General features: G+C 43.5%; 1 protein-coding gene across 7 annotated transcripts in view; it reads right to left on the reverse strand.

Moving 5' to 3' along the window:
- The window catches only part of HIPK3 (homeodomain interacting protein kinase 3), a 77627-nt gene extending 50840 nt beyond the window's left edge, over positions 1-26787 (reverse strand). Inside the window, exons 1-4 of one of the 7 annotated variants that reach the window (XM_066997538.1) lie at positions 26645-26787; positions 25865-26070; positions 23301-23399; positions 3239-4334 (exon numbers count right to left, since the gene is read on the reverse strand). In XM_066997538.1, coding sequence (XP_066853639.1) covers positions 3239-4332 — 1094 coding nt within the window. In that variant the 5' untranslated portion in view covers positions 4333-4334; positions 23301-23399; positions 25865-26070; positions 26645-26787. Of the gene's footprint in view, positions 1-3238; positions 4335-9167; positions 9327-10324; positions 10534-20123; positions 20402-20907; positions 21051-23300; positions 23400-23787; positions 23805-25864; positions 26071-26644 lie in introns of those variants that run through there. The other 6 variants (XM_066997540.1, XM_066997537.1, XM_066997539.1 and 3 more) reach the window with 6 other exon arrangements.
- Between the last annotated feature and the right edge of the window lie 693 nt (positions 26788-27480).

A 27480-nucleotide genomic window follows, 5' to 3' on the forward strand; every position in this document is an offset into this window, starting at 1 on the left:
CACCCCCACAGAGGGGAATACAGGCCTGCTTCCTTTGCAAATTATACACACTACATTTAAAGGCATTTTGTTCCATCCTTCCCTAAGACTGCAGATCCTAAAACAGTTGTTTAAAGGCAAAACACAACCCTTCTGCCTCATACCTTTTTCTTGAACATCTTGAGCTTGGCAGAGTGCTTTTGCACATCAGAATAGGTCAAGTTTCACATTACACTTACATTTATATGGATATTTCCTAGATAGTGCGCTGTTCCTGTCACTTGGTGAATCAAAATCTCACGCACTGTCACCTCTGAACAGATAGGGATCTCCACTGGTAAAAACTACGGGTAAAGCTCATAATACACATGAAGGTTAACATGCTCTGAAGACTTTATACAAGAATACAGATGCGATCATATCTAAGACAGACAGTTGCTGTAGGGAACAAGCATTTTCAAAAAGTTGTTCCAATCTGAGCTGTAATTGAATTAATTTAGTTTGAAGCTTTAAAGAGCAAGAAAACTTTCATTTAATTGGATTTGTAAGTGACCTAAACAAACACATAGCACCACTGAAGAAAATGAGAGAAGATTTCAGTAAGTCTCAATTGCCGCTCGCTTTTTTTTAAAGGGTTTGTTTCAACATGTCATAGTCAAACAAGTCAAACCTGCACTATCACTCCCACCCTCTAATACAAAAACATTTAAGTACAGATATATTTCAAGTAGCAGCTCCTTTGTTGATTGACAAGTGGCGAAATTGCTTGCAAAATAAATTCTACTTTGATACCATTTATTGTCTGAAGGTCCTCCTCATTCCTTGTTAGAGCATTTCTCTTCAAACCTCCTTGACATCACTTATTTTGAACACTTTTGGAGTCAACTCCCTAATTTCTGACATTATTTACACTGGTCAGGTACTTCTAAGCAATAAAGAGAAGTTTGAGAAACTGCATGCCAAGCTACGCAAAGTTAATTAGAGCCACTCAACCAGCAGAGAGCCATGCATCCACAATGAAATCCAATGGGCTAAAAACCTTTTCAGAAGTAAACTTTTTGCTGGAGGAAAAAAAGTAAAATCAAACGTATATCCATTTCAAAATTTTCTTAACCAATATTTACCTCAAATACAATATCAGAACTATTACAATAAGTAGACCCCAATCTACAAGGAAACTTGTCAGACTCTGTTCTTTTTGAATGTCCTTTCTATTTTCAAAAGATACCAATTTAAATGCTACCTTACAGAAGGTCTGTAAAACTACGTAGGATAAAAAAATATGATCTTTACTGAACAGTCTGAATATTTACAATGCACTTTAGTGCCACATAGTAACTGGAGAATTTTAGGTGCACATGTTGTATCCCTCTATACGAATATCATTCGACCTTTTCATGAGCTAAATCCCATGTGAAGTTCTTACACGGAGCCAAGACAAGCATATACATCCACCAGTTTTATTCTTGGTAACCCCAAAAACGTTATTTTTGAGTGTACATGCACAAACCCTACTTAGTCGCACTTCAGCGCACATAATGTAATGCAAGTATCCAAACTACACAAGAGATGCTAAGGAGACTCACATTGATTGCACAGAGACCTGTGCAACTCTGTACATGTCAAAATCCTAGAGAATAGGTGCTAAGAAGCATAAACCCCCAAAAAATAACAGCTAAAATTTGTACGTGGGCCACTGAATAGGCATAACAATGCTATGTCTGAGTCATGCAAAGTAGAAAAAACAAGTCTGAAACTAGACAGTACCAAATGAAGTATGACAATAGGACCACCCAGCCTGGTTGCCTACAGCCTCTCCCTTTGTCAGTTCTTGGGCAGGGGGGAAGGAGACAGAAACAGCAATAGCTCACAGTAATCTGCAATTGCGTCAATAAATAAAAAAGCCAAAATACGTACAGAAGTATTCTCATACTTCCATGTGAGAATTCTCACACGCACTTCGAGTAGCTGCTGAATTATGAATTTGTACACAACAGCTGATGTTAAGACATTTCCACTTGTACATAACCTCACAGAACTCATGCTGCCTTTTCAGGACTTGCTTTATTTTCAGGCTCCATAAAATACGTGCATCTTGAATGGCGGTACAGCTCTTACACTAAAAGGAATTCTCAAGTTACTTCATTTCTTATTTCTCATGTGCAGGTTTCTGTATAACGTGGGTATGCATCAGTCAACACGACTTCCCAATTTAGTCAACTTTGTATGCTTTTGCAAACCTTAACTGCAGTTTGCAATTACTAATAAGGAAATGCAGGTGATTAATTAGAATATTTTATATGAGGACAGTACATGAAGCATTCTTGTTTACAAGCTATGGTCAAAAAACAGATCCTTCTGGCATGAACTCCAATCACCATAGTTTCATCATGCCCAGAACTGTATTGCACAAGTTTTCACTTCCAACATGAATAGCTGTAACATATTTAAAATTGTCTTTAGATTACTCATTGTCCTAGGTTACTAGCTTTTTCCTGAATTTGCAGAGACAGGCAATACACAGGATATACAGCTGCCAACAATGCAAAGCAGAACTGAAAAAGGTGTTCTATGAAGACAAGCTCAGCTTTTAAAGAAAACAGAAGCACTTCAGATGTTAAATATTAATGGCTTTTAAATGTTTCACCAATTGGATGTCTATACAAGGAAAGGATTAAAAAAAATCAGAACCATACATCCATTTTGAGTCCAATGTAGAATGCAACCATTTATCAAAATCACTTTAAATGCCCATCTGGTATCACCTGAAACATTTAAGTATACTGTCACTCACTAACTCCAGGAGTTCACTGAAGTCCACAGCTGCTGAAGGCACTCAATTAGAATTGAGTTTATAAGAACTAGGCAAAATATTTACAAGTACGAGAGAAAAACAGAGGAGTTTACATCATCTTTGGCAACGGTACATAAAATATGGTGTTTTTAGTACACTGTCCAGCTGCTTACAGAAAAAAACTCTTATTAAGGCAGGAAAGGCATGCTAATCAAGCAAGCAAACACTATTTTTTTCTAACATACTTCTAGAAAAAAAATTAACATTATGAAAATATTCAAAGCAAATATTCATGTTCAAAATAGTAACCAACCACTTAATCTTAGTATGTCCTAGATTCTTAAATGGTCCTTGTGTTTTCCAAATTACTCTTAGTTATCTGGAGGAGTAATTATTTAAACCATTAACATTAATATACAAAAAAAAACTTTTCCATTAAAAGTTAAAAAAGTAAAAGACACCTACCTATAATACCGAGATTGTAAATAGGTTGAACAAATAGTCTTTGATACATGGCTGGCAGACCCAAAATCTATTACTTTAACCCGGTAAGGCTGCCGAACAGGATCCACCAACATAATGTTCTCTGGTTTGAGGTCAGCATGGATTAAACCAAGACTTTTTAGTTTTTTCAGTGCAGTGGCCACCTGTTGCAGAATAGGCCGTATTACTTTCAATTGAAGAGGGCTGAATTTGTTTTGTTTCAGGAAGTCATATAAATTCTGTTCCAACATCTCAAAAACCAGACAAGTATGGTTACGATGCTGAAAGCATTCATAGGCTCTCACAAAATTGAATTCATCGGCATTTTCAGTACTTAGTCTTGCTAATATGCTCACTTCTATTTGTCCTTGGCGTGCATATGAAGGATGATTCTTCAAGATTTTGATTGCCACGATCTCATTTGTCCCCCTTTTCCAGCACTTCACCACTTGTCCAAAGGTCCCTCGCCCAAGGAAGTCAAGAACCTCGTAAGTATTTTTCACAGAACACAATACCTCATGCTGTACTAGCTGGTAGTCTCCATCTCCACTTGTACCACCTTGTTTTGAAGTTGCAGCAGTAGTCACAACTGTCACTGGGTTTCCTACATTGGTTTGCAACATCGCAGGCAATATGGACAGTTCATCAACAATCTGCATCGTGTTGTTCTGATTATCCAGCTCTTCACTCTTACGCTTCAATCCACATCGCTGGGGTCCTTCCAGTATATCTAATCTGCTTCCTTGAGTCCCAGTCGGAGGTGCCTCTATCTGAGCTCGCTGCGCCCGCGCTGCTAATGCTTTTGTAGCACCTGCAATATTTTTTAAAGCAACAGCATTTGACTGCAACAAAAAGTTCTGTCCTCGAGGTCTGTCAAATGGGTTTTTAGTCTGAAAGAAAGTACTAACCCTGTGGGGAGAAATTCCAAAGTTTTTACCATTCACATAGATTTGCGGGTAGGCTCTTTCGTGGTACACACAACTGCTTGGTTCTAGTTTGAGTTTCTTCACACTACAAAAGGCACTTGACTGGGTTTGATAAACGTATGGTGGATAGACTAAGACTTGTGAGGCCATACCTACAGAGGGAGAGAAAAAGAAAAAGCAGGTAAGGATTCTGCATTCACATTTCCAAAGTTCACAGCAGTTTCCCCAATAAAAAAAAAAAAAAGGACAAGTATTTGCTAAACTACATCGCTTGAATTTTGTATTTAGTTTCTTACAGCAAAAAGCAAGCTCATCATGCCTGACCAGTGCGGTGTCTTTAGCACACAGACTGCAGCAGCAGCAGATTACATTAGTAAATGTTTTCAGCAACTGCACAGGGCAGAAGAGAGATAAGTCTGCAACAGGCCAGCACCAGTGATTTTTGATGTGGAAGAACCAGCTTTGTGCCATAAGAACTCTGCTTTCATTTAAAAGCCTCCAGCATTTCTATGTATGAATATACCACAGCCTTCAACAACTTAAGCTAAAAAAAAAAAAAACACAATTACTTATAAATAGCAATGTAAAAATAATGCAATGGGCCCTATTTGCAAGCTGAGCCTACCCACTGTCCTACCCCTTTGTCACAAGTACCATCAGGCTTGTAAGGGCAAACAGACAAACAGCACAACGCTCCAGGAATTTCACTGCCATGAAAGTGACAGTGCAGGACAGGGCCCAAAATACCTTGTGTGCACGTGTTCACATAAATGATTGTCACTTTCTGGATAAATTAAGATGCACAGTATTAGTCCATTCATGAAATGCAGGTACTTGAAGTCGTAAACCTGCCCATTACAGAAGTTTGCGTATCGGTGGCACAGTTGCAGGGGGGAGAGACACCAATTCCCACCTCACCCACGTCAGACTTGGAAATTAAATATTAACCACATTCTTTCAGATATGCTGACTTTGTGAGTTGGACCCATGCGTGTGTTTGTGTATTTCTGCCAATACAATTGCTTCCTTGCTACAAGAGAAGTGAAAGTTAAAATAAAAGCGGATAATTTTGACTTGGGAAGTCACAGTAAGGTTGAGATCCAAATTTCCGTCCGATCGACTTTTCTCTCCTTGAGGCCTTCACATTTTCAAAAGGCTACGCCTCTACAGCTTTCCAGAAAGAGCCATCACGCCTCTGAAATCAGGAATAAAAACCTGCTTTGTCCAACACCAGGTACTTTGCCAGGCCTGGCCATGGCAGCCACATCTCTCTCCCCACCCTCCGCGCAGCCTGTGCGACAGCGCAGGGCTCATCCTGCTGCCTCCCAGAGCTCAGGGCCAGCGCTGTGCAAAGCCTCCAGGGTCGTGCCCCACGATGCAGCTTCCCTTCCCAAACCACGAGCTGAGTGTGCTAGCAGAACACTGGATGGAAAAGGGAAATGACAGCAGTGCCTTGCCTGCATATACAATGAGGAATCCCAACTCCACCTTAAAATGCAGAGACAGAATAGCTCTCAGATGCCAAACCTTCCAGCTCTTCCAACCCTGCTGCGTGCCACTCCAGATCTGTCAAACACCATCTTAAAGCTTCGTGTCATGTAATGCTAAACACCAAGGAAAAGGCACTGACTCACAATCTCAAAACATAGACAAACATTCTCCAAATTCTTGAATCCTCTCTTAAATAACATGCCCCATTAAAAAGCGCCTAGCTGTGTTTAAATTTAAAAATACTTCGAGTACCCCTCACATAGCTTTAATAAGGACAGTTTTTATTCCATCAAACATAACATAAATTCATGCATAGATTCCAGTATGTTTGGACCTACATTAACAAATAACGGAGAAAAAAAAAAAAACAAAACTTTCTTGCCCTGAATTTCTCTTGATATTCTTGCTGAAATGATTCAGGATTCTGTGTTATCCCCCCAAAAAATTACTTAAACTGGTTGAAGCTAACAGTACAACTGTACTGAAGGTAAGACTTAAGACAGATGGAGTTTATATTTAATTACTAGCAAAAAGAGAAGGTTTCCTATTATCAGCTTACAACACCAAAATAGGAGCACTTCAGCTGAGTGAGTTTGCCTAAGGCCTGCTCTAGCACAACAACGCTGCCTTACCAACACGCAAAAACAAGAGAGATTCAGAATATGTAAGTTATTGCACACGGGTGTACCACCTCCCTTAGGGAGCCATCTCCAGGTAATCACCTTTGTCATAGCGAAAAGAGGAACACACACAACAGCACATCAGCACACAGGTTTCTGTACTAACCCGAGTATGTAAGTGACAGTAATCCAGGGAAAGGAATTAGGGGACAAAATACATTCTTTCTCAATTTCGAAAACTGTCTCAATAGCTTTTGTCATGGGGTGAGATTTTGAAACAAATGGGTTCATTTCTCTCCTATGGAGCGCGTCACAGAAGTTAATGAATCAAAACATATTTAGACAATACCGCATACAACTATTAATTCAAAACAGGGTAGTAAATCACCAAGCAACAAAGGAGTACTTCACTGATTTAATCTGAAATGAAGCTTTACTTACAAGAGAAAACAAAACCCAGCAAGTCTCAATGATACAGTGGTTTTAGAGCTTGGTTTTCTATTTCTTTTCCTATGCCTACGCTAGCCTTTTAGTGGAGCTCAGAAGCACACTTCTGAAGCCCATCTCCCAGCTGTCCCTGCTCACCCCACTTTGGTTCGCAGCACAGAGCGGTGCGCTTTGGGGTTCTCACTGCAAACGCTACTCAATAAAAACGCAGAATGCTTGCTGAAGTCAAAAAAAAATCACATTGAAATTGAGTCTGAGCTTGATACTTCATTGAAACCCCTGTAATTCAGCACAAGATACTGAAATTTTGACTTAGCTCAGGAAACTTTAGGGGAAAAAAAGCTTACATCTAAGTACAAAGCAAGAGTTTGACCTTCAAGCTAGCGCAGGTGAATTGGCTGTTCTGCCAAGCTCGCTCCCCAAACGCGCGCTGCCCCTTGCTTTCCCGTTCCAGGAGCCCAGGGGCTCTGCCCCACTTGTGCTGGTTCCAGAAGAAGAAAGCAAAAAGGCTCAAGTTTCGGGTGAGCGCAGCGTGTTTCTGACTCGCGGAGCGTGCTGCAGTGCCCAGCGCTTCTGGGGGCGGCTGCCAAAGCGGGGGGCGAGGAATCCAGGCAGCTCCTCTGGGGCGAAGCAGCGATAAGCTTGCAACGCCGACAGCCGCCAGCGGTTCTGCTCCCAGATAAGAAGTGTTTATTGAGCTATTATGAGCACATTTTAGCGATTCAGGAAAGAAAAAACAGTTAAGCACTGAATAAAGCAGATGACATACCCTGGGAGAACAATCTTTGGTGCAATCATGACAGACTCAACTCTAAAAGTCAAATTTCACTCCAGAAAAGTAAAAAACGGTCTTGAGTTCTTGAATGAACATACTATCTATTGCCTTCCCACAAACACTTCTCCCTTACTCCCACTATCTTACTTTAAAAAAAAAAAAAGGAAAGAAGAACAAAAAAAAGCAAAAATCACACTCCAAGATGCATTTTCATTTGGAAACGCTACATCTTCACATAACCACAGAACAAGACAATTGTGCAGGTGTTCTCGTGAATCAGGCACATAAAAAACCCTGCAGCATCCTATACCTGAGGAGCTCTGCTCTACACTCACAGGCGGCGCTCAGAAGGTGTTTCAGACAAAAGTGCTCCCTGTACTAACCTGTATGTAATGAAATAGAGCAGGACAGCACGGAACTACCTAGTACAACTGCTACTGGAGGTCTTCACCTTGAGAAGCTAAGTTTATTAATAGAATGAGTTTTCCCCCCACCCAGATGAAAACCCAGGCACAGACCCAGTCAGCGGAGCTGTACAACAAGTCTGAAAGGGAAAAATACCATCACACCCCTTCCTGTAACAGGACTGCCACATTCATGTGGGTTTACTGATTTTTTTAATATATATTTTGGGAGATTTGCCTTACAATATAATCTGACAGCTACACTGCGAAGAATAAAAGACTACTGTGTTGCAGCGTTGGGTATTCGTGATTTTTCTGAAGAGGTCTGCTGGTTAAAGAAAGCAGTATATTGCACATTTTCACCTACCACAGAGTGGATTCTCCCTCGGCTGGCCCCGTCACAAATCATTTCACTGAGCTTATACATCTTTCTGCACATTTCTTATCAAGACTGCTCCTGCTTCCGCATACAAACTGCAGCTTGTCAGGCTACATCTGTATTAACAAGTGGAGCAGCACAACAGGAGAAGGATCTGTAGAGCAAGGCAGCTGGTGCCGAAGGAGATAAAATCATCCTGTGCTCATTTTGGGGAGTTTACACTCTGGAGCAGCTGGAGCGCATCTCCCAGTTAAATTTCACTTAAAACCAAGCCCAAATGTGTGCACAAGACCACTGCAGGATGCACGGCAGAGTAAACAAAACCAGCGGAAAAGTCACTGAAGAGCACGATCCCCGCGCAAAGCACCAGAGGCAGGTTTGACTGGTCGAGTAGCTTCAGACTTGATTTCCATTGCCACTAGACTTGGAGAGGTCTGTCCGTTCCCCCTGGCATTTTTAGAGGCCAGCCCTCCTTCCCCAAGCGCAGGATGATCTCTGCAAGTTCGTCCCAGCGCACCCAGTGGCACCTACGGGCTGCAGTCAGCTCTGGCGCCCTCCGTCTCGGAGCAAAGCAAGTAGGATTTGGCTGCACGTGGCAGACACGGCTGCTGAATGGAGCAAAAGAAAGCCTGCCTCAAGGCATCTACCAATTATTATGTCTAGATAATAATTTTGATCAGTTTTAAGACTGTTCGTACTTCAGAAGCTTCTTCAGAAGCAGATTTCATTAAGCGACGAAAAGAAACATTTCCACAACGTATTGAAATACCAAATACATTTCAAATTTTAAGTTCAGATAAATTCGTTATTTATTTAATGAAAGAAATGCATTTTCCCAAAGAAATGGTAACAAACAGAAGGCACTTTACCGTTTGCCCCTTCCAGTCAAACTTCTCTCCACACGACCAAGCCGTGAGCCCACGCAGCCATTACCCTACGACGCACACCGACGTTGCTCCTTTCCACCCAACTGACCAGCGCTCTTCACTAGATTCTTAAAACTATTTCCCCGGCCTTCTCAAGCAGTCCTAGACAAATCCATAAACATGACAAGTTTGGCAGACTGTAACAGCCTTGAGAAGCACAGGCTGTTCCAGGCTTGAAAACCATTAATAATTAACTTCAAAATGACATTTCCTCCTGATAGAGTAAGAGGGGGAAGGGGAGAAGAGCAAGGGGAGTTGGTACAAGCACTGCACTACAGCTGAGGAAGAACTGCCGCACCATAGCTTTAATGCTCCTGTAAAAGAACAGGTGCCTTTTAAATGCCGGGAGAGCTGCAAGCCCAAAGCTCTGCTGCCGGGGTAGAAGCTCCCCCAGCAAAGCCTGGCCCGTGGCAACAATCTACTACTACAGTTACAATTTAACTACAGAAAACTCCTTTTCTGGCTTCTTTCTAGTCGAGTGAGTGAGAATTGCAGCTGACTTACTGGTGAGAGGCACAAAGCAGCTGGGCAACAGGCAGGATTTTCTGAAAGTTCAGTAGCTTCCAGCAAATGCAAGACGTCAGCAGCAGCACTTCCAAAGTGCTTTATTCATGCACCCCTTTAAAAGCACTGAAAGGTAACTAACAAGAATTTTTCCCAGGGGAAAAAAAAAAAAAAAATCACTTTTTGTATAAGGTGCCCATCAACTTTGGAAGTTATTTAGTAAATGCAGAACTGAGTTGGTTGCCCTCTCTTTCCACACCAGAAGAAACCTTGGTACTGGAAGCAGTAGCATCTTTGTGTTATTGTTTGTCTTGGCTCCAGAGCAGAACAAGCTGTACTGACGTGGGCACTTTCATACCAGTGCCCTGTTCATACCACCAGCCTCTCTTACTGCAACTGCACTATTTGTAACAAAGCCCTGGCACTTGAGATAGCTTGGAATGTAAAAAGGAAAACACACCTGCAGCAAGAGTTGAGAGATACAAGCCCAGGGAATCCCGGCTACCCCGCGCCCATTCCTGCAAAGTCTCTGAACCACAGCACGCAGGGAGCGCGGCAGAGCAGAAAGCAGCGAGCAGCTTACAGCGAAGACCTACCGTAGGAATGGGTTTCCTCACGCAGCCCCGGAGGCGAGGCCGAACAAGAACCACATCGCTTGGAGGGGCCGAGAGGCACACACACAGCTTGCGAGGGGCAAGGGGGACGGCGGGACAGCGGCAGCCTCGCAGCACTGCCCAATGTCAGGCACGGAGCTAGCTCCCCATGGCTAGCAGATCCCCGGACGATTTAGACAGACAGGTAGGGTCTGCGATTAAAGCACATCTATTAGCGACAGGAGCTCTCAGAGCTTAGGCATTTTTACCCATTAGATGCCAGCAGCGCTCTGAAGCTGAGCCGGTGCCATCCTTCGCCTCGCGCCCAACGCAACGGTGCACGGAGCGGTGCGGGAGGCTGGGGAAGGACAGGCAGCCAGCCGTGAAGTGACCCAGCTCCACGGCTGTAAGAGATAAAGTTACGGCCAGCTCCAGAAGAGTGTTACAAGGCTCATTTGGCAACATCTGAGAGCTCTTATAAGACACAGTATTGATACCAGACATGGTACTCAAATTGCACTGCTACGGTCTTCAAAATTCTTTTTTTTTTTCCTCCACATAGCACAGAGTTTACTAGCAGTGCCTTTACAGTTCAAGCAAAATATAATAACCAGGTTGACTGAACAGCCTGTCTGGGGTAAAAAAAACTTCAGGACTCAGGAAGACCCAGAGAGATGTGTGTGACTGGAGCAACTGCGGGCTCAGTCCAGAAGAACACTTGCATTGTTTATTAAAAAACCCTCAATGATGGAAAATGCAAGTTTGTTCAAGTGTGATACAAACGAGTCACAGCACCGTTGTCTCGACAATCGGAAGCAGAACTAACACCATATATTTAATGCAGATGTATTTTACATAAAGTATCCGAGTGAACTCGTGACTCAGTGCTGCTCTTTGTACCAGCAGGGAGACTGAAGAATACAATCGCTATATTCATAATTTCCACAAATATGAACAGCTAAATCTTGTGATTCCAGTATGACTGCAGTCACAGTTAAAAAGACAAATGGAACAATACTTAAAGCATTTCTTTTTCTGCAAGGCAAGAAGCTGTTATGCAACTGGAAAGAAAATTAAAGTTGTATCTGCCACCAGCTCTGAATTAGACCACGCTCCCTACATCAGAATGTGCCATCATCAACACAAACGGCACACTGCAGCTCGCCTGGGTTTCGCCAGCCTAATCTCTTCTTTTAAAAGAAGACTAATTCTTTCTGACCTTGGAAATACCAGACCCACTGAAATAAAAGTCCCTAAACCCCATGCCTCCAGGTTCTGCGCGCAGGTACAGTGCTGCAGGACACGCTCAAACCACTGCTGTTGCCTGGCCCTCTCCATGCAGGGAGCGGGACCAAAAGACTTCTGCCACCTTACTTGAAGTAGAAATAAAACTGATAGAAGAGTTAGCTCAAACTACCTGTTGGTAAAAACAGCACCTGGAATACTGTTTTTTTTTGTTTCTTAAAGCTACCTAAACAAATATGTATGCCACTTTTCCTTCTCAACTCCAGGCATTCTATTTTGATTTCACTGCTTAATTTCACATCCTTCATCTGCTCTTGTTATAATCAGAAGTGGATCAATCCAGTTAAAAAATAGATTTAGAAATTTCATTTTAGAATAGCTCTAGATAACATCAAATGCAGCTCCTCCAGGACTATAAACCTGTATGGCTATTTTCTTCATTGGTATTTCAGCTTTGTTCCTAGACCTCCTAAAACTTGGTATGGAAAACAGAACGGCTAATATACCAGAACATCTGTATGCCCATGACAGAGTCCCATATGTATAAACTTGATTCTTCATTAACCTTTTTGAACTGTTCAAGGTGGAGGAGGTTTTTTCACAACTATCTTTCATCCTCTCTTATTGGAAAAGATTTTCAGCTGGACAGAGCACGCAGAAGCGCAGTGACTCAAAATTACTGCTCTCCCCACAGGACTCGAGCATTAGTTTGCAACAGCACACGTGTAGATAACCTGTCAAGTTCACCAAGTCTGAGGTGATGAAAAGATTTGCAATTTGGGGTCTACCACATCAAGAGAACCCAGGTCACAAATTGCAGAAGACTGTTTCCTACACATTGGGAATTATCCAGCAGTAGCTTTTGAGTTCAGTTTCCCCAAATATGTGAAAAATCATTACCACTTTTCCAATAGGACCAACAAGAACTTAGCAAGCAGGTACTGAGTTGTCAAGACAGCACGCCTAGGTCATATTCAAATTCCTTCTGCAATAAAAATGTTGCAGTAAGAATGTTCAGTTTGGGGAGGTTTATGGTGTTTTTGGTTTTTTTTGTGGGTTTTTTTTGTTTGTTTGTTTTTAATCTGACTTAAGTTTAAAAGAATTAAGATATCTTATCCAACACACTTCTCTTGATTTGTCTTTTTCTGCTACAATCTCCAGATCAGCCTCTTCGGCTACACCCAATAACAACTTTCAAACATATACTTACTAGGGCATATATACAAACACACAACCACGTGTGCATGTATATAAACACATCTCAGTAAGAATGTGTGTGTGTATATATATATATGAATACCTTTCATATATATAATGCGTTCTGTGTACACATATACAGAGTAAGACCTCTTCCAAGTCCTAACTTCTTTTCAGAACATAAATTCCTTACATAAAAGCAAAATATTATTATGAACACATTAAATATTATCAGGCATTTTTATTTCCTTGTAAGTAACAACACCATGAAGATAAATTTGGCTGCTTACTGAAAATAGCTGTATGTACATTGCACATGTAGAACAATAAAGAAAACAGTTTTAGGGTGGTTTTTTTTTTTTTTTTTTAAACCACTTCTTTCAGGTTTCTAAAGATCTGGAGGAAGCAGTGTTTCCTATAGGCAAAATCACTATCAGAAATGCATACTCTCTCACAGAATGCTCATCCTTTTGCTTCCTAACAAATCAATAATCGTAATAACCTATACTGTAATACTTCCCAAAGCCACCAGTGCAAGAAATTTCTCCCCCTCCCTTAAATCCTTATTGATTTAACTAAACAGAAAGATGTACAATAGGAAAGCAAGATTACACACAACATATCAGTCTTGTGCTCTGACTACTGGGATCATAAGAGTAAGCCAGTTTTCCCTCTGTTGTGTTCCCTTCCATATAATACTCTTCCTATTCATAAAAGGAATGAACTTCCAACATCCATTCGTTTTAATCTTTAAAACAAAGCTTAGCCATCTCTTCAACTTAGTTTTATAAACATATTCAGTCTGGAAGAGCACTTGTCAAAGAGCTCCCAAAGTATTTCTCAAGGAAAACTCCCCAGCTGCCCTCTTACAGAGCTCAAAGCTGACAGTCACAGAAAGCCATTAGCCCAGAGCATCATTTCGAAAGCCAGACAGAAAAAAGGCCTTTTAAAGAAAACTTTAGAGTATCACGAAAGTAACCCAATCCTATCAGACTGAACACCAATTCATTTCTTGACTCACAAAACGAGTTGATATTAATAGATAAGGAAAGAGGAAACAAAGAGCTTTTTCTTCTTCTCTTAGGAATGAAGCCTGTTCCGTTGGAAAGGATTTACAAGAAGACCCAGGAGCACCAAAATTCCCATATTCAACAGATGCAAGTGATGAAAAAGATCTTGTGAAGTCCTCCTCTATCCCTATAAATAGTTTAAATCTTCAAAAACAAGCTGTAGGGGAAAAAAAATCTCCACAAGAACAGGCAGATTCTAGACAAGTAAGCAATTCTAATGATTGAGTAAAAAAAAGAAAACAGAATAATTGAAAGGAAAGGGGGAGGAAGTTTGGGCAGATGACCTAAGTTTCTAGGAAAACACAGGCAGGAAGACATTTACAAGGCAGTGATACACACTAGCAGCTTTTCAGTCAAAAAGGCAGAAAGATATTTTACAAGAAACAAGCGAAAAAATCTCCTGAAGAGCAGAGAAGTTACACCACTTGCTCGGCAGCAACACAGGCAGAACCTGAGTGACACAGAAGAAACAAGTACACTCAGGCTGGTGGAAATAGGCAGAGGCGAACACACCATTTTCTGTAAATACTGACGAAGCATCAAAACGAAGCAGTAATCAACAGAGACTGTGAAAACACGAGACAGGGTGTTTTCCTACCTATACAATGGCAACAAAAGGAAATTACTAAGGTCTCAGATAAAATTGCATATATAGATAAGTTTATGAATTCCTGATGCTAGCAGTTAGTAGCATCTTCCAGAAGGAGCTTAAACCCCTAGTGGAGAAAAAAGGGGTTCTTTGCTTCCCTTACAATAATAAACTCGGCATCAATTATCAGCATTAACATTTGCTTTCTCTCTGCGTTTTTGCCCGTATATGACAACCTCCTCCTCCACACCTTGGCCTGCTCTAGCTCCTTTCCATGGGCAGGAGCTTGCAGGATTCAGCACTGGCAGGACTCGGGAAAGGTTCAGATGCCTGCTCACATCCCAAGACCTGAAGGAGCAGGGCTCCAGGGACTTGGTCACACTAAAGGAAAGCAAGCATTTTTGCAATGAAAACGCTCCAGCCCCACACAAAGCGTAACTGTATCAGTTACCGCCGCTGCGGCTGGAGTTGCTCTCCCAGCAGTTTTCCTGTCCAGGGACCAACTTTCCTCCTCCCCTTCTCATATGCCAGGAGGAGGTGAGCATCAGGTGAGCCCTGCCTCCATCTCACAGCTCACGTCCTACCGTGGAGTGAAGCAAAACTCACGTACGACTCCTAAAACAACCCAAAGCAAACTTCCTCAGGTACCAGACCCCACGGCAAGGCAACAGACTTCTGTCTGGTGACAGAAGTCCAGCAGCTACGGTCCTCTGCAACCTCACAGCCTGCAAGCGAGCACTACTGTGCTCACAGGGTTTCTGTCAGATGGGGACCACGGGTCACACAGGCAGGGGTGTTAGGTTAGGACACCCCAGCGCGGCCACCTAACGGAGCACGGCCTCGGCCCAGAAGCGCTCAGCCCCCCAGACGAGGCGGCACCACTGCACACCGATGACTGGGGAGCGCCGCTGCCAGCACCTCGGAGCTGCAGCCACCCCCTCACGTTTCGGTTTTATTTTTAAAGCACGATGCTGTTAATGGGACTCAGAATAGGCATTAGGACCTGGTTTTTCTTGTCCCAGAATTTTTCATCAGTTGTAAAATGGTAGAAAAATCTGCCAGTTACCTGAATAGATAATTACAGTGGCCATGTACGTGTTCGGCAAGTAATGTTTATAGGACCATGAAAGGATTTTCATTTGACAATAGCTGACTTTTTACATGAAGAGCATTAGTCATATTTAATTTGTAACATGCTTTAAAACAGCACTAAAATAGTTTTCTAGAACCCGTAAATTACATTAGTAAGAATGGAAAGAGTCACATGAGTTTGAGATTACTCATTTTACAAATAGTTTTTTTGACGGCAGTGTCATTCATAACATGCCATAATAATTCCGTGTATATAAGAACTCATTTACTTTCGTAAATATCAAGATTGTTGCTATAACTTGGATCATACTGAAAATCCAAGAAAATATTTTCTTGTATCTGTCTTCGGATATTTTACTGCATCTTATTTTATTGCTGTGTTTTAGAGTTTGAACTCAATATTTTGCTAGACACCATGCTGTTACACTGAAACAGGGTACACCGGAGCTAGAAGAAAGGACACTTTGAATAAAGGAGTACTTTCTACTGCTTCCTGAAAACACAAGGTGAAAAAAAATATTTCTGTAATTCCAGGACTATTAAATATGTACAGTTGGTAACATAGGAAGGTAAAGTTCTGCAACATTGACATTTTAAACTGATTCCAAATCACTAAATGAGAGAAATTCAGAATTAATCTACTTGAACTCCCTTGCTTAAACGACACTCCAGGTATTTGGCTCATCATCCGTTTTAAGCAAAACGGCTAAACTAAAGATTAACCTTGTTTTGTCAGAGAGTTACCCACTGTCATAACTGAAGTGGAACACTGAGACATTATATGGAAACAAAATCAGTGACAATGGAAAAAAAAATACAACTGTACAAAGATTATCCCCAAACTGCGTCCAAAAATAATCCTCACACAAGTTCTTACCATCTTTCCCATCATTCACTATATTGAAATAAAACAACTGAAAAATTAAGGAAAGATTTAAAAAAAAAAAAAAAAAGAAAGAAAAAAGACATGCCCTGTAGGAAATACTATGCTATCAAAGGAATTCAAAGCATAAAAACACACTTTTTGCAATTACATGCTGCTCATCTGCTTCTCTGTCACTTAAAAGTTAGTGCCTCTGAACAGAAATACAACTTCAGTTTCTCTAAATATCTTAGAGAGAGACAGCAGCTCTAAATCAGAAGGGTCTATAGAGGGGGACGGAAAAAGCCACAGCCAGGTGACAGGATTTTCCAGGCTTTATGCTTCATTCTAGGTTACTTCAGGTCAAACAGAGGGTGCTCCCTGCCTGGAGAAGTTAAAAAGCATAGCCCACTGCTAACCCATTTCATAGCGCTGGCTGTTGAAAGTTCCTTTAAATATAGTTAGCGTAGTTATTTAAGGTATACTGCCCCACGCAGCTATCTCTAAAACGCCCTTTGCTTATTCTTGCTAATTTCCTATTTCACACACATCCCAACCACAGATCTGAAATACGCTCTCAGATAGTTCACCTGAAGCGTGAGCTTTTCTTCCAAGACCTGAATTAAAAGTCATACGTCTTTTCCACTCCACTTCCCACTTTCAATCAGTAGAGCTGGAGAAGCAAAAATAATATTTCGATGACTTATGAACAGAGACATTAAACGAGTAAAAGTTCCTAGCATCAAGTTCAACTCTTCCTCCCCTTTATTTTCAAATACAAGAAAATTTAATTGGCCAGCTGAAAATAAGTATTTGACCAGCTGCAAACGTATATAATCCATCCAGAGGAGCTTCATCATTTTAATGATGAAGTGGCAAGGATGTTTTCTTCATCAGATTAATCCTACGCCAAGACTTCTGAAATCCTTCTGGAACTGCACAGTAACGCTGCCGGTGAATTGAAGAAGCTTGGCAAAAACATACAAGCCTTACTGAGGTACGTATATAGACAATATTTTGCAAAATGCAGCAGTGAACACGTAACTGAGGAGTGTTGGTATCACCACCAGGACATGCTACTTCCCTATTTGTTCTCCACTAGGCTGAATATACCAGCTGAGTATCAGAATATCAGGCCTGCTTTACCTGCTTCAAACTTCTAGAGTCAGTGAAGCAGTTTACCTTAGCTGTAACTCTTTTTTTTTTTTTTTTTTTTTTTTGCATATTCAGTGAAACAACGATGTATTCAGTGACGCTCAGGCTTGTCTTAAAAAAAGAAAAAGCCACCAACGTTCTCTGGTTTGTTCCCCGCAAAGCCCTGTGCAGAAAGTCACGCTGCCTACACTAACTATTTTGTAATGCAGGCCACTTGTATGCCAAAATACCTCACAGGCCTGACGTCGCAACGGTGAAAATTAGCTCAACTAGAACGTTTTTTCTAGTACAGACCTCTGTATTTAACATCAGTCTGAAACACACGCTCAGTCCCAAATGACAGCACCGTGCCCATTATCAATGCATTTTTCCCCACACACACACACACAAAAGACAACAACAGAAGTCCTATTTCTAAATGCAAGGTTTTGTCCGAAGTATCTGTGGCTTATATAACCAGTGTACTGGCAGAACAGAATGTAAGAGAACAGACTTGAATAAAAGTTAAAGAGAAAATCATTTGAGAAAACATTAAGACCACAACCCCCTAAAATAGTACAGGCAGGTACAACCCTACATAAGCAAGGCTGAGGAAGCAGAGCCTGACATCCCCACATGTTTAGGCTGGGATTTTTAACGTGAACCAGCAGAGCTAATTCTGTTCTACCCAGAGGGTGGGTAAATCAACACTGTGCCCCGTAAAATTACCATTTAGAGTCCCACCAGTTTTAGTGGCTGCAATCAATCCAACACCAGCTTGTTGAAAATCCCCCCCCAAAACACAGCATTTGTTTTGAAGCAACTGCTATAAAGTGCAGAACAGGAAAAGCAGCACACACAGACTGTAATATTTCTGTTAACGATGCGGACTTCTAAATGATAAGTTGAAAACGCTTCCTCCCCACACCCTGTCTTTATTTCGTCTCCAGCATCTCGTTATGCAGGAGTCGGTCTCATTTCCCTGTTTTTGTAGGTAGCTGTTTGAAAGATAGGAGGGAGGAAACATGCAAACACAAAAAACCTCAAACAAAGAAAAATCTCAGACACTGGCAGGAGCCCCGGATCAGGAGCGGCTTCCCGAGTGATTTCCTTAACCACACTTCATTCCAGCCGATGGCATCCCCATGCCTACGAGGCGTCCTCGACACGGAGAGCCGCATGCCGCCGCGACGATCCCCACGAGAGCATCTCTCCAAAAAGCCCCGCGAAGGCAGGGCCGATTGAGGAGCGCGGCCGGTGCCACGCCCTGGGCAAGCAGCAGGACGAGCGCTACCACCCAGGTCCCCAGCAGCACGGGCACCGAATGAAAGCCATCTCCAACGCCTGCTTTGTGTGATCACAGCCGTCCCCTTACCGTGCGCTACCATAAATGGCTGGCGGCGGGACAGATAACGCCGCCACCACTGCTCCGGCCCTATCGGTTGTCTCCCGGTAAGTCCATGTTAGCACTTCGCCCCGGTTGTTTGCCGTCTCACCACGCCACTTCGTAATACAGTCTTGACCTATTTTCCAGATGCTTAATTAATCTCTTTGCTGGCTGCCGCGCTTACGAGACAGTTATTGCGTGAATTTTAAACTTAGCTTAGAGAAGCCTCTTGCAAATTAATTCTGTTAAGGAATTATTGTTATGTCAGAAAGTAAGTCAGGGCCTAGCCAAGCTTTGCTGCATTGTTCTGAAGCCAGGGCATAAACTTTTTGCAAATGATGTAATGGAAGGAAACACTGAAAAGGAATCACAGAAACGTGCATTGTTATCAACAGACCCGCAGCTTTGCTTAACGTCGTTATCTCGCTATTAATAACACGCTCCCAAGACGCCACCGTAACTGAACCGAGCGAGGCTACCCTCCAGAAAGAAGGCACGAAAGCATCGGAGCGCCGTACGGTTTCGGAGAAGGCAAGCCCGGGAGCCTCGGAGCGACCTACCAAGTTGGCAAAAAAGGGCAGCCCGCTCCCCGCTTCTGGCACTGACATTTTGAGCCGGGCACAACGCTGGACGTGAAGCCCAGCCTCGCACAAAGCTATTTATAAGCGCGTAAACACGCGGTACTCACAGCCCAGGGCTCCGCGTGAAAAGCCAACCAACCCCGAACAGACAAAAGCGCCGGGAGGGACGAACGCAGGGACGAACGCCGCTTCCGACGGCGCCGCGGCGAGCAGCCGGGGTACCCCGGGGCCGGCGGGGAGCGGCGGGGCCCGGCCGCCGCCCAGCTCCGCTCCGGGCTTGTTGACGGCAACCGAAGCCCGGCGACCGCCGGCCCCAACGGCGCCCGCACCGCGCCCGGGGCCCCGCGGGCACCCTCCCGGAGCCGGGCGGCGGGGGGAAGCGGAGCCGGCAGCGGAGGCGGCGCCCGGGGCTCCGCTACCCCGCGGCCGAGCGCCTCGGCTCCGGGCTCCGGGCTGGCGGCGGCCCCGGGGCGGGGGAGCCCACCCCGCGTCCCCGGCGGGGCACGGGAGCAGGGCCGGCCGTCGCCCCGCTGCCCCCCGCGGGAAGGGGGTGCAGGGGCAGCGCCCCTCTCCGCCCGCCGCCCCTCCTGGCGCCGGGGACGGCCGCCTCCCTCCCTCCCTCCCTCCCTCCCGCCCGCCGCTCACCTTCACGGGTCGGGCCGCGCTGGCGTCCGGGCTGGAGCTACCGCCGCTGCCCTGGGCATGTCCGGGAGCGCCACGGGTCAGCGCCGCTCCGGCCGCGCTCAGCCGCTCAGCCCCGCCGCTGCTGCCGCCGCCTCGGCCGCTGCCATCTTGTCCTGGCGGCTGGGAGGGAAGCGCCCCGGCTCAGCCCGCTCGGCAGCCCGGGCCTCCGCCTCATCTTCCCGGGGAGGGCCGGCACCCAGCCCGCCCCCGGCCGCCGCCTCCTCCGCCTCCGCCTCCTCCCGCCCCCGCCCTGCCCGCGCCGGCCTAGCCCCAGCCCCAGCCCCAGCCCTAGCGGCGCCGGCCGCGGCCCATGGCCCCGCAGCGCCGGCACGGCCCCGCCGAGCGCCCCGGAGCGGGCTGCGACGCGCCTGGGCCCCGCCGCGCCCCGGCCCCGCAGCCCGGCCCGCGGGGCCCTCCCGCCGCCCCGCGCCGCTCCGCTCCGTGCCGCTCCGCTCCGCGCCGGCAGCGCCCCCGCCCGGCCCCGCCGTGCGACGCCCGCCGCAGCCGGGAGCCGCCCCGCCGGGGGTCCCCGCCCCGAGCCCGGCCAGGCCCGCGGCTCGCCCCTGGCCTGGCTGCCGGCACCCCCAGCGCTCCCGCGGGAGGCACCGGTGGCAGGGCGAAGGCGCTGCGGCTGAGAAGCTGGCAGCGTGACTGCGCGCTGCGCCGTCGTGTAAACGAGCGCTCCGGCTTCACGAGGGGAAGACGCTCCCCTGGCCGGCCCTGAAAACCGCCGCGAGGCACCAACCTCCTAGGTGCGGTCTGCCATCTGCGGAGGAGGCCCCGCCGCGTTAGCCAGACCCCCTGGAGCTCACGGCCCGCTGCCCGAGTAACGGGGCGCAGCCGGTGCCACGAGCGCCCGGTGCCCCACGTTACAGCTCAGCGCTCCGCCGTGCCCGACTCCTGGCAAAATAACAGGATGCACGCCCAGTAGCAGCGTGTCCCTAATACCGTACATCACTTAAATATTAGTGGTCGGTTGTAGGCCTGGCCAGCCTCTGCAAACGGCATTCTTGACCCTAAATAGTCCTCAGCTGATGTGGGGCACAGAAGGAATTACTGCTTGCCCATAATGTAGTTAGCCCCGACATAAATCCTTGGTTGCAGCTACAACTGGACTTCGCATGCTGCTCCACCTCTTGCCCAAAATAGCCAACTATTTTTTACTTACACAACCGCACGCAATCGTTTATTTTTCACACAGAAATTAGGGGTGGGGAAAAATAGGTGGGAGCCAATGTTAGTAAATTATAGCTCTTACGAGCTGCTCATCGCATTTTTACTAATGTTACACATTTTAATCAAGCTTCTCTTCACACCTCTCCTAAAAGGATCAGCTTCCTACTGAATTATTGATACGCATTATATTAACACGTAATCTATTTTGAAAGACTTTATACAGTCTTATAGAGAGAACAGAGAAACATTCTTGATTAGTTAAGCATACAAACCCTAAAATGACTGAATGAAATAAAGCATTAAGTATATACTGATTCTATCCGTAAGTGTATTTCATCCACAAACATTAATTGGCATACATTACCCCCTAATTAAAAGCTTGTGATCTATTGAAAAATAAAATACCCCTACTCAGCTACTAACTAGTCTTGACATATTTTTGCAGCTGGTTTGTAGGAACTACTTCAAGCAATTTTCTTATTGCTCACCAGGTAACCGCTTCTAATTTGACAACTCAATCCAAATATGGTTGTAAACAGAATGATGCTGATCCTCTAAACAAAGAACAAATTATGAATCCAACACTCCACTGATACATTTGCACAATTTTCACCAATAGCTTTCAGAAGTAGATTTGAATTAAGGTTTAGAGAAAAGGAGTTCATGTTTGGGGGTGCATAACCTCTCCTGTTATACTGGGCTCTCTGGGCTTTTCACGTTTGCTCACGACTTGGTCATGCTTGTTAAATAACAGAGCCTCCCAAAATACAGCACCGTTTTGCAGTTTCATTCTTATGTTCCTTTTTTTTTTTTTTAATCAGTTTTTAGATCAAGCTAGATTTCCACTCAGTGTGCAACAGGAGTATCACCAGAGTGTAATCAATCTCTCAAACCTCTTCAAAACTCCTCCAGTTGCTTTTGCGGAGTTTAAAATCTCCCCAAAGATCCATTATTTTACCCTATCTGGGAGCGGTTTCGATAAAAGTCTTCCTTGTGCTGAGTGCAAACTTCCTCATATTTAGGACCAAAAGGGTAACCTGACCAAAAGCGCACAAGAGCTCCAGCTCAGCTAGTGCCACTGCAAAGCTGAAGTGCTGATTCTCCTCATTCAGCCACCCATTTTTCTCTTTTTTCCTATCTATTTGCTATTTTTTTCTCTCATTTTTTCCTATTTTTCTCTGGGCAGGTATTTTTGTGCCAGTAGGCAACTGAGGGGTTAACGCAGAAACTCCTGTTACACCTGTAAGTAACATGGACAACTGATACGGCTCCAAGGGGAGTGTTTTGTTTCACTGTACTTGAGTGACTTAGTGGAAGGAGGCCCGTGGCATTTAGATTCATTTATAAAGTTCAGCATTGAAACACACACCTCCATGGGCTCTTTGTTCTTCCTCGTTTCTATAACGTTGCCGAGGATAAGAAGTAGTTAGATGCTAGTGCTCAGAGTGGAAAAAAGAAACAGAAATTGTAGAAAAAGGCATTTCTAATAGACGTAAAACTAGTATGCAACAAAAAGAGAAGATCTGAGGACAAACCCAGGCTAGAACCATTTGGCAGCACACCTACCGATGATACTTTGTGCTATTTTTGTTATAAAAATCCCAAGTGTAGACAGAGACAGAAAAGGCTTTGGCTAGAACAATTTGTTTTACTCAAACTGCTATAAGCTACATCATCAAAACATTTTGTATGGCCCATGTGGGTTGTTTACATCACTTCATACATTGTTTACATCTAGCCAGACTCTTAAGTCTTGAATGTGCTTGAGCACAGAGTTCTGAACAAGGCTGTGCTACTACAGCTGGCTAGAGAAGCAAAAACAAAGATATGGACTGGAAAGACAGGGACATAGGGTTGTAATTCCATCCATCAGGCCCATCATTCAATCACTAACAACATAGGGGTGAAATTGCATGTAACAATGAAGCATCGCTGCTAAAAGGACAAGAACTGGTCTCTTACTATTTTCTTGACCTCCTCTCCACGCATCCAGTTAAATTCTGACGATTACTCTCCAGCGGCACTGGCATTGAATCTCTTACCGAGTAGATTAAGCACGCCCTGCAAAAAAGTAGAAGGTTTTCTTTGGTGAGTTGAATTAGCTCAGGAAGAAGTTCAGTGGATGTCAGAGCTAACAATGAGGAAAGCAAAGTTTTTTTTCCTTGGTCTAGTAGTTAGAGCTGCACAGACCTCAGTTTAGTTTTCTGGGTAGAAATTACAAAATCCAAACAACCCAGCAGCATGCTGCTTGGGAACACACTGCTGTGACCACTGCAGGCACTTAGGCTGCAGTCACCCAACCTGCAGAGCGCGGGTAGCAAGTCCAGCCCGTGACAAGGAAAGTGCCAAAGGGGAAGGTCCCACTCCCACTGTTGTTTGTTTTAGTGCTTTTAACCTTCCACACCGTGACCTCCATGCTATGACTTTCAAATTTAAAGCAAAGATTCACCTTGCTCTTCTTGCGACAACTGGAAGTTCAGCTGAGAAGCACTGTATTTCCTCAATTAAAAAAAAAAAAAAAAGTTTTCTTTATGCAGTTTACGTTATTAGTCATTTGGAAAAAATAAGCATGCATAGTGAAACATGAATTACAGCTGTTATTTCCACTTCATTTTTTTCACATCAGAATACTTTCTTTATCAAAACAGCTTCAATACAGGACTAAGAAGAAAACAAGTGCATTTGGTTACTTGCTGTTTAACTTGCATGGCTCCTCCGTAAGATTTAAAAGGCTTAAAACTTTAAAGGACAAAAGACACTTTCCAAGGGCTAGTGGTGGTTTCTGAGGCTTTGTGCAAGGGGTATGCACATGCCAATGTTCATTTCATGAAGACTTCACCTTTCCTTATGGGTCACCCAAAGTATGCCTGAGGAGTGACCCACATCTGTGGCTCTTACCAAGAAGAAAACCAGACTGAAAATGTTCTTCTGCTCACCTGCCTTTCTGCTGGTACCTCCCCCAGCCCTTAATGCCCTCACGCACCACTCTGGCATTGCCATTTCAAATTCTGCCAAGTGTTAAGCAACAACGCTTGGTCGTGTGCGCAAAGATAACGACAGGGTGACCACAGTGGTGGTAGCTCTTAGGAAATGTAGAAGGAATCTTTAAAATCTTTTTTGTTATCATGTAGATAAAAGCCTTGTATAATCTACTTGAGATCAACCGCCTCTTCTCACTTTGTAATAAATGCTTACCTCAAGAAAAATACAGAACAGCCAATTTTGTACAAGAACTTAGAGCTTCCCCCCCTGAAACATTTGTCCAGGTGGAACCCGTATTTTTCACATCATCAAAGAAAGGCAGCATACTACACTATACTACACTACAAGTACACTATAGATGCGTGACATTTATGTATCGAGCAGCTGAAAATGCACAGAAGTGGAAAAATATCAAGCATTTATTTCGAAATTACACAAATGATTACTACTCCACTTAAGGACTTGCAGAGGTTGGTTGCAGGGTTTTTTTTTTGTTTCGGTTTGTTTTTTGATGATTGGTTGTTTTCGACCTTATTTTTCTTTTAAGATTTAAGAGCCACTGTTGTTAAAACAACCAAGGGGGACAACTATGGTTAATAAAATTAGCACCTTGCCAACTGTCACAGAAGATTTTGTCCAGGGATGCTCTGAAATTCCACTGTGCTCATCTTACATCAAGAGGTGTAGATTTGACAAATGCTTCATCACAGTGTGCTAAGCTGCTTACACTAAGTACTCATTCATATTTACATACTTTTTAACCATAAAAAGTCAGAATAATGCAGTATTCTACAAGGTAGCTTAAATGCCTTTACTGAATCATGTAAATAATGATGTATCACGGTATTATATTTTTCAGTCAATACTTTCATTTTTAATCTGTTTTTCTTCTTTGTAAGAGCTGCAGAAGTGGGTCATTCCTCGTGCATACTTTAGAAGATCCAAAAGGAAAGATGAGATCTTCATGAAACTTACTTACTTTATTACTTTAATTTGCCATTTTCAGGTAGTTATTAACCATTGTGGCATATGAGTGTCTTTCACATAAGTATACACTATATCCACAGTTTTCTTCTCTCTCCAACAGAGAAAGAATTTGAAGAAGTTAATAAGACTAACAAATGTTATAAGTACAAAAATCTAATGTTTCTATTTTTCAGGCATTTGGCAAGGACAAATAGAATATTTAACAATACCTGAGTACTACACAACAAAACTGTGAGAATCCGAACACAGAAAGATATAATCCAAACCAGTCAATGAAAAATAATTATAGTTAGAATCAAACCAAACAATAGAAAATGTAGCTTTAACATTGCTGACATTACAATGTAAACTTAACCTTGGCAGCCAGGCAGTAAAAATAACGTTACCAAATGAATATCAAAACATTGGACGAACGTATTTTTACTTAAATTCAAAAACCATGAGACGCATTCTCCTACGAAGGAGAAAAATAACTTTTTTAAAAAAATATTTTAAATTAAGTTTTTTATGATGCTGTGATAATTTATAAAACCTTGAATAAATATCGTACTTTTTACCATTGTTTTGAAATGAGCATCACTTCTGCATCCCACACTTGTGAATATTCATAGTATGCCATCCACTAATATTGCCAACCATTTCATTTTTACAGTTGAGTAATGGCTCCTATTTTTAGTGACTGCTACATTGCAAGATCAAGGGTTGCAGACGGATGAACACCACAAGTGTTCCAGCTGACCTCACTTTCCAGAATGCATCATTCCTGCAAATAAACGTCATTAAACATCAGTGGGCAGTCAAATTACTGAATTTAAACATAATCCTGCATTACTCTAGTGAGTAGTTGCTTATTAGTAACTCTATTTACTTCAGTAAAACCACTTGAATAAGGATTTCTGGGGTTGTGCTTTTAGGACATATTCCAAAGCCTTTTGAAGTCAATAGTCCGATGCATTGACTCCTAGCTGAGACTGACATTGCATTGTGGCAAAGAGGAGAAGTTCAACCTTTACTGAGAGCACACCAAGTTTCCCCCCAGAGGGCTGGGGTGAAGACTCACCGAACCCCGGGGGGGCAGACACTGGACCACATGCAAGCCCACTTCACGACAACCCAGCGGAGGGCCCCACCGCCTTGCTCCATCCCGCCTCACCCTGCAAGCACCTGGGGACCAAGCCAGGGCCTCGCTCAGCGGCACCCAAAATCCAACCACATTAAAACACAAAAGCTACTGTTGCATTGGGGTAAGGTCCTGTTACTCATCTGTCTGTGGCACAAAACTTTCCCGAGGAGCAGTCCTACCTGAAACGACATACGCAAGGCTTTCAACTGCTCACCTGCAGCCTCCTGCAGTTTAACACATCAGGAACTCAGCCATATGTTTTCCTACATTTCAAAAGCAGTTATCTTAGAGCCTTTTCCTTATTTTCCTCCCATGAGCCATCATTCAAAGATTTTTAACTGGTATTTTGTTAAAGATTTAAATTACCATGTTAGAGACTTGCCTCCTGCAATGAACAACAGAAAAGGCACGTTTTAATTACATGAGTTATGAAATGAGATCAAGCCATCATAAGAAAAAAACATTTCCTTGTTTACCAAAGAATATGTTTTCCCATGAATTTGTTTATTCTGAGATACAAGCATTCTAATTAATTTTTTTCACATTACAAAACTGATTTGCATATATTTTTTTGTTATTTTTCTGTTCCAAACCATTAACAGCCCAAGTCTGCTCCAAAAGAAAACGTGATGTTCAGCAGTAGTTTAATGGATTGTTTTGACCGAGTGAAACACACCGTGTCCACTCCCAGTAATGAGACACTTGGCAGAAAGTATCACATCACTAGCACAATAGCAGCAGGCTGCCTTTACGGTCCGCAGAATACGGTAGCCCGTATGCAATATCGTTTTAAACAATAGAGGGGAAGATAAGGTAACACTGCTACGTAGCTAACTGCATGTGCAGTTGGCACTGCGGTTATTTTAGCCTGTAATGTTTTATGTTTATAAGCATTTAAATCACAGGAAAAGGTTTATCAATATTTTCATTTGATGATTTTTTTTTAACTTACTGTTTCTAGTAAGATTTAGCTCTTGTTTTTTTCTGACTTAGATTACAGAGACTTTTGACTAAATAAAAACATGTGTAAAGTATACTAAAATACCATCT

This window comes from Anser cygnoides, chromosome 5 (assembly GCF_040182565.1).
Source record: "Anser cygnoides isolate HZ-2024a breed goose chromosome 5, Taihu_goose_T2T_genome, whole genome shotgun sequence".
In the NCBI taxonomy this organism is placed as follows: domain Eukaryota; kingdom Metazoa; phylum Chordata; class Aves; order Anseriformes; family Anatidae; genus Anser; species Anser cygnoides.